At 47.2% G+C, this 12783-nt stretch overlaps 1 protein-coding gene across 2 annotated transcripts in view; it reads left to right on the top strand.

The window, feature by feature from the left end:
• Window positions 1–12783, top strand: part of NUP98 (nucleoporin 98 and 96 precursor) — a 944939-nt gene that overhangs the window by 197925 nt on the left and 734231 nt on the right. For both annotated transcript variants that reach the window (XM_086933760.1, XM_086933759.1), the window contains exon 8: window positions 5877–6043. In XM_086933760.1, the coding sequence (XP_086789886.1) occupies window positions 5877–6043 (167 nt within the window). The remainder of the gene's footprint in view (window positions 1–5876; window positions 6044–12783) is intronic.

Genomic DNA, 12783 nt, shown 5'->3' with positions numbered 1-12783 from the left:
CCCCTCCCCTACAATTCCATGCGAGTCCCTGTGATAGTGATTGGGGAATAGCGCTGTGTGATAGTGTAGATTTGAGTGATTAGCTTGCGGCTTGACTCCACCTCCAGAACATTCTCAAGTGCTGGTAGAGTGTGTGTGTGTTTGTGAGGGGGGGGGGGGTTCGGAAATGTGTCAAACTTACTTGTGCAGGAAGCGCTCATTGCTGCAGAGTTAGGAAAGTGTCACCCAGGAAGACGTCCTTGCCCACCGCAGCCGATGCATCTGCGCACGTCCCCGCGCCTTATTGTCCATGAGTGGGGGTATCAGTGGGTTATTGGCCAGTGGCATAGAAGGAGCATAGAGCACATCCAAGTTCGCTTGTTTGCACAAGTCCGCCCACGCCCAACGCATTGTTTGAACAGTGTCCACTTCGTTGTGTGGTCGCGTATACGGTTGATACACAGCAGTGGCAAGGGGAAACGGTGCTGCCATATCTAGCTCAATGGCCACATGAGGCTGAAAGGGCGCAGGGTCTGCCCAGTGGTGTAGGAACTGCACCTGCTCGCTGTCAGCGTAGAGAGAAAAGTCAAGAGCCGCCAGCCCACCCTGAGGAAAGGTAAGTACCTCTCAGGATATCCTAGGTTGTCTCCCCGCCCACCCCAGGTAGATCATGAGGATCTGTGTTTTTAAAAAGTGCGAAGTGAGAGGGATGGGGACATAGACAAATAGGTTTAGCAATTTGGTCAAGATTATCATTTTAGCCACCTCATTTCGGCTGATCAAGGAGAGGGGAAGCGTTTTCCAACGGCGCACCATCTCCTCGATCCAGTCCACCGCCCTGCCGTAGTTTTCCGTCCAAAGTTTGTGTATGTTGTGGCTTATCCCTATCCCCAGATAGCGTGTTGGACATGTCACCCAGTCAGGGGGATAATTACAGTTTTGCAGCGTGAATCTTTTCTGGATTCACTATGCTGTGCATTTTTCCGCAGTCTAGTGGTTGGGTCCGGAATCGTAGTCTTTTTTTTTTCGTAGCCCAGGTGGGCGTCGACGTCCCACCTTTTGGTGACCTTCCTCTGACGTCGGCATGCTTCCTGCGGAAGCTCCCACCCTTGGGCGCCATCTTCGGATTCTTTTTTCCGCCGTTGGGTCTAGATCGTTCCCGAGAGGGCTCCAGAGATTAGGAGAGAAGAAGCAAGACTCAAGTTTTTGGAGAGAAAAACATTGGAGAAGACAAAGGAAGACTACACCATCGAAAGGACAAAGAAAGAAAAGATTTCACCACAATTCGACGTCCAGAGGAGAATGCGCAATCAAGGGGCCCCCTGAACGCAAGATATGGACAACACACCATTCAAAATCTGCCGCAACTGCCATCATAAGTACGCGCAGAAGGACCAACATCCAGTCTGTAACCTCTGCCTGCCGGTCGACCACGTAAGCAAGGACTGCAACGTCTCCTCCGCATTCACCGCGAAGACTCTTCGAGTGAGAGAGAGGCAAAGAATAGCAAACTACACCATGCAGGGCAAGGACCAACCACCGTCCCTTCGAGACCTGGGACTCTCGACTGACGAGGAGGATTACGTCGCCGAAGAAGACATCGGCTACAGGGTCGCAGAGACCGATAATAAGAAGACTACAGAAAAGGTATGAGACTCAACGCCCCAAAAAGGCCCGAAAGACTCTCGACAGTCTTCCCAAGACTCTCGAAAAAACGAGGGCAAGACCCAGAAAGCGCCGAGAACTTCGGCGTCCGCAGCAACATCCAGGCCCAGCGGATCCTCACAGAAGGACTCCCTGGCGCCGAGGGACGGCGACCAACCAAAGTTGTCGAAAAGCGTCCAAGAAAAGGAGCGCTCGACTCCGAAAACATCTTCGAAGTAGACGACGCAAGACTAGTCTCGACGCCGAAAAAAGCCTCGCCGCCGAAACAATCTCGACACCATCTAGCGCGCCAAAGAGAGCGGCACAACTACTCTACGCCGAACAGGCGGCGGAGTTGGAAAGAAAGAAGAGACTCAAAGCAGAGATGGAGAACATACTGCAGCGAAAGAAAGATTTCGAAGAAAAAATGAAATCTTACACAATTCCTTCGAGGCCCAAGTCACCGGTAGTACATTTGGTCGAGGAAGAAGAGGAAGAATTCGAGGTAGAACCAGCGTCGGAGAGCTTGGAAGATCTGGCATATCAGGAAGATGATACCCCCTATTACGAAGAGGAGGGAGATGACGACCAGAGGGTGTACCAAGAATTGACATACTCTGATACACAGGAGGTAGAGTGGCAGGACATCGAAGCTGAGAGTGCAGAAGAGGGAGTGGACACATATCCAGCAAGACCCTCGCCGCCGGACGACATTAGACTTTACAATGAATGAATCAAGAACGCAGCAACAGCGTTCAGAGTCCAGCTCGAGGAGGAGGTGCCGAAAGGGGATTTCCTAGTAGAAACAATACTCCCAATGCACACTAGGAGCCGGTGCTTGAAAGCATCAAAGGGCAAGGAAGAGAGGCATTCAAGGAGCCTGCTACTTGTAAACCCGCCACGCCAAGGACGGAGAAAAAAATACAAGCACTCGTCAAAGGACCCACCCTACATACAGGGGTCAGTTGCTGCTGACTCCATCATCACTGCAACAGCAAGAAGAAGGGCCAATGTGCCACTACTTCAGGTCCACCCCCTGACAAAGAGAGCAGAAGGATGGACCTAACAGGAAGAAGAATCGAAAGGAATGCCGCTATGCACTGGTGCATGGCTAATTCCAACGCACTGCTCAACAGACACCATTACCAAATCATGGAGGAACTGGGGCAGTTGTTGAAACACCTCCCTCAGGAATACCAACAAAGGGCTTCGCACCTGGTAGAGGAGGGGAAGAACTTGGCAAACTCTTGCCTAAAAACAGCACTGGACGGGGCAGACACGGCCAGCAGGCTTATGATGCTGGGCATCACAGAAAGAAGACAAGCCTGGCTCAGAATATCAGGCTTTAAACCGGAGGTGCAACACAACATCCTGAACACCCCGTTCAACGGTGAAACACTGTTCGGAGCACCAGTGGACGACAAGCTCTCACAGCTCAAAAAGGATGACACCGCAAGATCCATGGGGACCTTGCAATTCAGGGGAGCGAAGAGAGGGACCCCGTCACTGAGACCACACGGGAGAGGGTGAAACCAACCGGGAACGTCGCATCAGACCTTCCAACATTCCCACCAATGCGACACCCATACACAACAAGGCCAGCAAAAACATCAGTGGCAATACCAACATAGGGGCCAGTCCTTTCGTGGGAGGGTGAGTGGACGTGGAAACAGGAGGGGTGGACAGCAAACCACCTCCAAGTGACTCGGCCACATTGAGAGTGCACACCCTAAAAAAAACTCCAAGGGTGGAGCACAAAAACAAAAAACAGGAGTGTCCCGCACCGAAAGACCACGAGCACGTAACACCAGTGGGAGGAAGATTAAAACGTTTTCTCCAGGAGTGGAGAAAGATTACAACAGACAAATGGATCATCAACACAATACAGTACGGGTACTGCATAGAGTTAGAAAAGACACCACTAAGCAGAAAACCAAAGAAAAGAGCACTAGCAAAGAAGGAACTAGAGCTTCTTCAGAGGGAGGCAGAGGAGCTCCTACTAAAGGAGGCTATCGAGCCTGTACCTCCCATGGAAAGAAGCAAGGGGGTGTACTCTACGTACTTCCTAGTACCCAAGGTAGACGAAACAATGAGACCCATCCTGGACCTAAGGTTCCTCAACAAATTCATAAAGACACAAAAATTCAAAATGACATCCCTGCAAGAAGTACTTCCACAGATACAAACAGGGGACTTCATGGTCACCATAGACCTAAAAGATGCCTACCTGCACATCCCAATGAACAGACGGCACAAACATCTGCTACGTTTTGCAATCCACTCAGATCACTATCAATTCACAGCATTGGCCTTCGGACTAAAATCAGCACCGAGGGTATTCACAAAGTTTCTGGCAGCAGTCGCTGCGCACTTAAGGAGGGAAGGGATACAAGTATACCCTTACCTAGACGACTGGCTAATAAAGGCAAAGTCATACAACACGTGCAAACCGCACGCTCAAATAATGACAGACACACTGATAGCCCTGGGTTTCTCCATCCACTGGAAGAAATCCTCGATAAACCCAGAACAGGTCAAGATATTTCTGGGGGCAACAATCAACACCGTGCAGGGGAAGGTGTTCCCCAGCGAGAAGAGAATGATGGCGCTGTTGGAGGCGCGCCTCTACCAGAAGGGGCAAGATCTGACGGTGAGCAAAATGATGGGCATGATGGCCTCATGCATCCACATAGTACCAAATGTACGACTACACATGAGACCACTCCAGGAGTGGCTGCAGGACCAATGGTCACAAGCGGCAGGGTGTTGAGAGGACCTAGTGGTTGTAACGCACGCAGTGCACGAGGAGATATCATGGTGGAACAAAGGAAACATAACAAAGGGGAAGCTTCTATTACCACCAACACCAACAGTGACCATCACCACATACGCATCCCAAAAGGGATGAGGAGCACACATGGAAAAACTCATAGTGAGGGTCCTGTGGACACAAGCGGATGTGGTCAAGCACATCAGGGAAGACGCTTACAGACACATTTCAGGCTAAATAACCTTTTTAGAATGACCACATTTCCCTAAGTAAACGATTGGTTCCGGCCGCTTCCTCAGTGTCCCTGCGATGGTACCTCTTCCCAATCCACAATACATATGATCCTTTTCTTCAAATTGTATTTAGAACCTAGGAAACACTACCTTGTACCTATTTTAAAAAAGGCTAGGCCTACATCTGTGTCGCCCCGTCCTTTTGATTCTTCAACACCTAGATTCTGAATTCTTTGTTTTACTCATTACCAAGTTTTTTTAATTTTGTATTGTACATAGGAAGAATCTTTAATTATATTTTGGAGGTTTCTTTCCCATTTTTCTTTTTTAAAACTTTTTCGCTGCATACTTTTCATTTCATATTAATATTAGCAGTTCATAAATATCCATGCATGTTCCTTCTCTCTACTTGATGATGAATGTATTTAATTTGTACTTTTATGGTTTTATTGTACGCTGAAACCGAATAAAGTTTACTACTACTATGGAATGTGTTTTAGAAAGACTATGTAATATTTCAGAGCAATTAGGAGGGAGGTGGAATTGGGGTGTTTTTGGTAGAAGCTGGGAGTGTCCTGATAAGTGACTGAAGAGACGTGCTTTAAACATAAAACCATTTATTTCTGAACTGGGCTGAAAGAGCTAGTCTGTTTGGTGGTTGGATAATATTTTATATCTTGGGCATGTTACTTCAGAAAGTTGGGATTCTGTGTAGTCATTTTGCTGTTCTTTAGAGAGATGGTTCAGTAATTCCCTGAGCAGTTGCTGATGGGAAATGCAGTGTTTTCTGTCACAGGTTTTGAATCAAACCAAGCCAGACTTAGTCATGCATCCCTCCATACGTACCATAAAGACACAGGTATGCATGTTATAAATCTAAGGGCTTTCTCCACAACCAGGTTCTCAGTTCTACAGATTAGTGTGAACCTGGACTAGTAGTACTGAAGGAGGAAATTGATGTTAATTCAGTCTTCTAATTAATGGTGACTGGTTTCTAGCTTATCTTTGAGGATTGTGGGGTGCAACAGTAGTAAGCAAGATTGTCTTATGTTTGCTGTTTCTATTTTTGTTTCAGTGGAGCCTGCTTAGACTTTCTTTGCATATCTTATGTTTGAAATTGACTTGTTTGAGGAGGGGTGCAAGTGCTTTTCTGAAGAGGCGTTTAAAAATGGTTCTGCTCCTCCTAATAATTTCATTTGAAGTTTAATCATTTTTACAGTGTTTTTCATTAAATGTTTCTCTTGTTAAAGCTACAACTGGATTTGGAGGAAACACAGGAAGTCTTTTTGGACCCTCACAACCTACACAGCCGACCACCCTATTCAGCAAACCCTTTGGACAGACCACTACTGCTCAAAACACCGGATTTTCATTTGGGAACACAAACACTTTGGGACAACAGCAGCCCAGCACCATGGTAAGCTCGGAATTACAGTTTTATCTGCATCTTTGTTTTTGTGTGGTTGCTTTTATTTTTAAGAATTAACTGAAATTGAAAGGGTGAATATGCCAGGCAAATTCCATATTCTGACAGCAAAGCTGAAAAATAACTAAGTTGGTCTCTATAGCGCACTAATCCCCCAAGAGGATATCCAGGCACTTGGGCAAGGTGTGTAGGTGTGTTGTCCCAAGGAGGGAGGTAGTTCCATGTCTTGGGTGCGATGGAGGAAAATAAGTGTCCTTCAGTTTTTCTTTTCCGGAGGGTGTGTGTGCGTGTGCGTGTGTGTGTGTGTGTGTGTAGCGCAGGACATAGGATGGGTTGGTGAAAGTGTATGCGGCAGTTCGGGTATTCTGTTCCTGTGTTGTGCTATGTATGTATGTGTGAAGTTTGAATTGACTGCGCTTGTGAATGGGGAGCCAGTGAAGCAAATTGAATTGCGTTGTGTGTTTGCGGCATGGGAGGTAGAAAATGAGTTTTGTGGCTGCGTTCTGGATGGTCTATAGTCTGTTAGAGTTGTTTAGAGATTCCGGCGTTGAGTGTTGCAGTAGAGCTCTGGTGTGACTGTCCATCTTATGTTCATAGGCAACCTTTTGAAGATCTTTTTGGCAGCGTGCATAGGATCTGGAAGCAGGAGCTGCACACCACATTGACTGGAGCAGTCATGTTGGGCTGGTCATCTAGGATGATCCCTATATTTCTTTAATGGTCTGTGGGTCCCAGCTCAGATTGCCACCAGGTGGATTCCCATGGGGAGGTTTTGTTTCTGAAGAACAGTACTTCTGCCTTGTCTGAGTTGAGCTTCAGGGAGTTGGTTCACATCCAGTCTGCTACCATGGTCATGCAGATGGTGAAGTTGGTTCTGATGGTGTTTATCTGATCCGTGAGGGAGAGAATGATTTGGGTGTCGCCATCGAAGGAGTCGAGTGTGTCTTGTGGTCAGATGATGGCGAGCATTGTCATGTATATGTTGAAAAGGGTGGGGCTAGGGAATGATCCTGTGGGACAATGCATATCAGTTTCCTTGTCTAGGATGTGAATGGTGCAAAAACAACAGTTGATGGACAGACTGCAGAACAATGTCATACAATCACGCCAGTACAGAGATCTGGGCCTAAATCAATCGTTTTTTTGCTCACCATGCCATTGCAGTTTGAACTCAGCCATATGCAAATCAGTCTTGACCCTGTGCTCCATGGGAACAGTCCAGCCTGAACTGCCAAGCCAGGTCCTCCCTGGACTGGAAACGGGCATATGAAGACTGGTTTCGGGCTTTCAGCCCTCATCAGCCAGGATAGCTTGATTCCAGTGGCATGGAGAGCACGGGACTCACGGCTGAACATACCCGTCCCACTCTGGGTGGCAAATGCAAAAACAACAGTTGATGGACAGAATGCGACTGGGTAAATGTTTTGCCATTGTGCAACATTCCGTCCTTCTTGTGTGTTTTGCTGTTCACCCTATGTGGGAAGGGTATGCCCAGACGTTGGCCCCGTGCTCACTACGCCACTGGAGTCAAGCTATCCTGGCTGAAGATGGCCGATAGCCAGAAACCGGTCCAAGGATGCTTGATTCCGGTCCAGGAAGACATGGCTTGGCAGTTTGGGCTGGACGGTTCCCATGAGGCACAGGGTCAAGGTTGATTTGCATATGGCCATGTCTGAACTGGGATGGCTTGGTAAGCAAGAACATGATGGATTAACAAAGATCTGTGACTGAGGGTGAATGTTTTGCCATTGTGCAACATTCCGTCCATCATCTTGGGTGTTTTAGGATGTGAAAGGTGACATCCTTACCCTGAAACATGTCCCAGGATGCTTGTTTAAGGTCCAGGGAAGACCTGGCTTGGCAGTTCGGGCTCGACTGTTCCCATGAGGAACAGGGTCAAGACTGATTTGCATAGGACTGTGTCTGAACCGGGGTGGTGAAAGGAGCTAAAGAACGATGATGGATTCACCCCAGATCTAATAGTGACTGGCAGTGAGTGTCTAAAGTTTCAGCGATCTGTCCATCATCTCTTTGTGCTTGCCACTTAACAAAAAGCCATCACCTGTAAGGAAAATGCAAAAACGTAATTATTCTTGCTTTACATTATTAAAGTAGCATGTACAACACAGCTGGAGGAACAGTACCTTCATGTCATGTATTGCACCCCCCCCAAACAAAATAAAAAATGTAATGGCCTAATCCTTGGACTGCTTCACTTCTAAAGAAATTCACTTATCCAGGAACATTTTCATCTGCAACTGCGACACAGACTTGGAAATCCCAATAATATCGTCCATGCATTCTAAACCTCCTGAGTTAGTATATCAAAGGCAAAATCTTTGACTCAGTAATATCTTGCCATGTACCATAACCTGTAACAGGCCACTGGTAGTGATTTACTTAATTTGAGAATCAATCCATGCAATTTCAACCTAAAGTGCATATCTGGGGTTCAGTTGGATTGAAACGTTTCTTCAGACAGGTCACATACAATCTGTTTACATAATCTGTCACTGCAACCTGCCCCAAACTTTGGTGGGAATCTGATGAAAATCTAAGTTCTGACTTGGAGCATAGACTAGTCCCCTGGAACCAGACTAGATCTGGAAGCTTTTCTCTATCAATGCTCCTGTGAACTGCTAGGTGGCGCTGAGGGGTTCAGTTTTGTCACTGTACAGCACTGTATATAAGTGCCACCCGTGCATGCTTGTCAGTTCCTTTAATTCTGTGCCTTCTGAAGCTGAGCTGGAGCTCTGCTCCTTATATGGTCAGCCCCGCAACAACTTCCAAACTTCATCAAGTGTGCTAGGGAATGATGCCCCATCCTAAACAATATATGTCAAACCATTGCTTGGATGTAGAAAGCAAATGACTATCACAGACCCGCACGAGTTGTTTCTAGTGTTGGATTTGGAACAGGACTCTGAAGTCATGCAACAAATGCCCCCTTGTACATGCAAAGGCAATCTGAAACCAAAAAGCATGATGTATGTTCCCGAATATAATGTGAGGCCCTTGTGCAAGTGCTGCTCTAATTTGCAGACGCAGACTATCCTTCTCCTGAGGCTGTTCCTCTGAGAGGTATACTTTTGGTTGAACTCCTTTGGCAAGTCCACATCAAAGTCCAAATGCAAACTCCAACATGCATTTGCAATACAATAGTCCTTGCATTTGTGAGTGTAAGAGCTATTGGTGTTGTAAATGACCATGTCTTTTGCCCCATGTGTTTTTGTTCGGAGCGGATGTATGTGGAGTGGAATTTTGTGGGTTGAATTGGTATTGTTAGTTGTGGAATAGTGTGTTTGTGTCTGATGGAATAGTGTGTGTCTGATGGAACAGTGTGTGTGGCTGATGGAATAGTGTGTGTGTGTGTGTGGCTGATGGAATAGTGTGTGTGGCTGATGGAACAGTGTGTGTGGCTGATGGAACAGTGTGTGTGGCTGATGGAACAGTGTGTGTGGCTGATGGAACAGTGTGTGTGGCTGATGGAACAGTGTGTGTGGCTGATGGAACAGTGTGTGTGGCTGATGGAACAGTGTGTGTGGCTGATGGAACAGTGTGTGTGGCTGATGGAACAGTGTGTGTGGCTGATGGAACAGTGTGTGTGGCTGATGGAATAGTGTGTGTGTGTGTGGCTGATGGAATAGTGTGTGTGTGTGTGGCTGATGGAATAGTGTGTGTGTGTGTGGCTGATGGAATAGTGTGTGTGTGTGTGGCTGATGGAATAGTGTGTGTGTGTGGCTGATGGAATAGTGTGTGTGTGTGGCACTGATGGAATAGTGTGTGTGTGTGGCACTGATGGAATAGTGTGTGTGTGTGGCACTGATGGAATAGTGTGTGTGTGTGGCGCTGATGGAATAGTGTGTGTGTGTGTGTGTGGCTGATGGAATAGTGTGTGTGTGTGTGTGATGGAATAGTGTGTGTGTGTGGCTGATGGAATAGTGTGTGTGTGTGTGTGACTGATGGAATAGTGTGTGTGTGTGTGTGACTGATGGAATAGTGTGTGTGTGGCTGATGGAATAGTGTGTGTGTGTGTGTGGCTGATGGAATAGTGTGTGTGTGTGTGTGGCTGATGGAATAGTGTGTGTGGCTGATGGAATAGTGTGTGTGGCTGATGGAATAGTGTGTGTGGCTGATGGAATAGTGTGTGTGGCTGATGGAATAGTGTGTGTGGCTGATGGAATAGTGTGTGTGGCTGATGGAATAGTGTGTGTGGCTGATGGAATAGTGTGTGTGGCTGATGGAATAGTGTGTGTGGCTGATGGAATAGTGTGTGTGTGTGTGTGTGGCTGATGGAATAGTGTGTGTGTGGCTGATGGAATAGTGTGTGTGTGTGTGGCTGATGGAATAGTGTGTGTGGCTGATGGAATAGTGTGTGTGTGGCTGATGGAATAGTGTGTGTGTGTGTGGCTGATGGAATAGTGTGTGTGGCTGATGGAATAGTGTGTGTGGCTGATGGAATAGTGTGTGTGGCTGATGGAATAGTGTGTGTGTGTGGCTGATGGAATAGTGTGTGTGGCTGATGGAATAGTGTGTGTGGCTGATGGAATAGTGTGTGTGGCTGATGGAATAGTGTGTGTGGCTGATGGAATAGTGTGTGTGTGTGTGTGTGTGGCTGATGGAATAGTGTGTGTGTGTGTGTGTGTGTGGCTGATGGAATAGTGTGTGTGTGTGTGTGTGGCTGATGGAATAGTGTGTGTGTGTGTGGCTGATGGAATAGTGTGTGTGGCTGATGGAATAGTGTGTGTGGCTGATGGAATAGTGTGTGTGTGTGTGACTGATGGAATAGTGTGTGTGTGTGTGGCTGATGGAATAGTGTGTGTGTGTGTGGCTGATGGAATAGTGTGTGTGTGTGTGGCTGATGGAATAGTGTGTGTGTGTGTGGCTGATGGAATAGTGTGTGTGTGTGGCTGATGGAATAGTGTGTGTGTGTGTGGCTGATGGAATAGTGTGTGTGTGTGTGGCTGATGGAATAGTGTGTGTGTGTGTGGCTGATGGAATAGTGTGTGTGTGTGTGGCTGATGGAATAGTGTGTGTGTGTGTGGCTGATGGAATAGTGTGTGTGTGTGTGGCTGATGGAATAGTGTGTGTGTGTGTGGCTGATGGAATAGTGTGTGTGTGGCTGATGGAATAGTGTGTGTGTGGCTGATGGAATAGTGTGTGTGTGTGTGTGTGATGGAATAGTGTGTGTGTGTGTGGCTGATGGAATAGTGTGTGTGTGTGGCTGATGGAATAGTGTGTGTGTGTGGCTGATGGAATAGTGTGTGACTGATAAAATAGTGTGTGTGTGTGTGTGGCTGATGGAATAGTGTGTGTGTGGCTGATGGAATAGTGTGTGTGTGGCTGATGGAATAGTGTGTGTGTGGCTGATGGAATAGTGTGTGTGTGTGGCTGATGGAATAGTGTGTGTGTGGCTGATGGAATAGTGTGTGTGTGTGTGTGGCTGATGGAATAGTGTGTGTGTGTGTGGCTGATGGAATAGTGTGTATGTGTGTGTGGCTGATGGAATAGTGTGTGTGGCTGATGGAATAGTGTGTGTGGCTGATGGAATAGTGTGTGTGTGTGTGGCTGATGGAATAGTGTGTGTGGCTGATGGAATAGTGTGTGTGTGTGTGGCTGATGGAATAGTGTGTGTGTGTGTGGATGATGGAATAGTGTGTGTGTGTGTGTGGCTGATGGAATAGTGTGTGTGTGTGTGTGTGGCTGATGGAATAGTGTGTGTGTGTGTGGCTGATGGAATAGTGTGTGTGTGGCTGATGGAATAGTGTGTGTGTGTGTGTGGCTGATGGAATAGTGTGTGTGTGTGTGACTGATGGAATAGTGTGTGTGTGTGTGTGGCTGATGGAATAGTGTGTGTGTGGCTGATGGAATAGTGTGTGTGTGGCTGATGGAATAGTGTGTGTGTGTGGCTGATGGAATAGTGTGTGTGTGTGTGGCTGATGGAATAGTGTGTGTGTGTGGCTGATGGAATAGTGTGTGTGGCTGATGGAATAGTGTGTGTGGCTGATGGAATAGTGTGTGTGGCTGATGGAATAGTGTGTGTGGCTGATGGAATAGTGTGTGTGGCTGATGGAATAGTGTGTGTGGCTGATGGAATAGTGTGTGTGGCTGATGGAATAGTGTGTGTGGCTGATGGAATAGTGTGTGTGGCTGATGGAATAGTGTGTGTGGCTGATGGAATAGTGTGTGTGGCTGATGGAATAGTGTGTGTGGCTGATGGAATAGTGTGTGTGGCTGATGGAATAGTGTGTGTGGCTGATGGAATAGTGTGTGTGTGGATGATGGAATAGTGTGTGACTGATGGAATAGTGTGTGTGTGTGTGTGTGTGGCTGATGGAATAGTGTGTGTGTGGCTGATGGAATAGTGTGTGTGTGTGTGGCTGATGGAATAGTGTGTGTGTGTGTGGCTGATGGAATAGTGTGTGTGTGTGTGGCTGATGGAATAGTGTGTGTGTGTGTGACTGATGGAATAGTGTGTGTGTGTGTGTGACTGATGGAATAGTGTGTGTGTGTGTGTGGCTGATGGAATAGTGTGTGTGTGGCTGATGGAATAGTGTGTGTGTGTGGCTGATGGAATAGTGTGTGTGTGTGTGGCTGATGGAATAGTGTGTGTGTGTGGCTGATGGAATAGTGTGTGTGGCTGATGGAATAGTGTGTGTGGCTGATGGAATAGTGTGTGTGGCTGATGGAATAGTGTGTGTGGCTGATGGAATAGTGTGTGTGGCTGATGG

This window comes from Lissotriton vulgaris, chromosome 8, assembly GCF_964263255.1.
Source record: "Lissotriton vulgaris chromosome 8, aLisVul1.2, whole genome shotgun sequence".
Taxonomy (NCBI): domain Eukaryota; kingdom Metazoa; phylum Chordata; class Amphibia; order Caudata; family Salamandridae; genus Lissotriton; species Lissotriton vulgaris.
The sequence above is the reverse complement of the archived record's forward strand: the minus strand, read 5'-3'. Positions and strand labels throughout refer to the sequence as shown.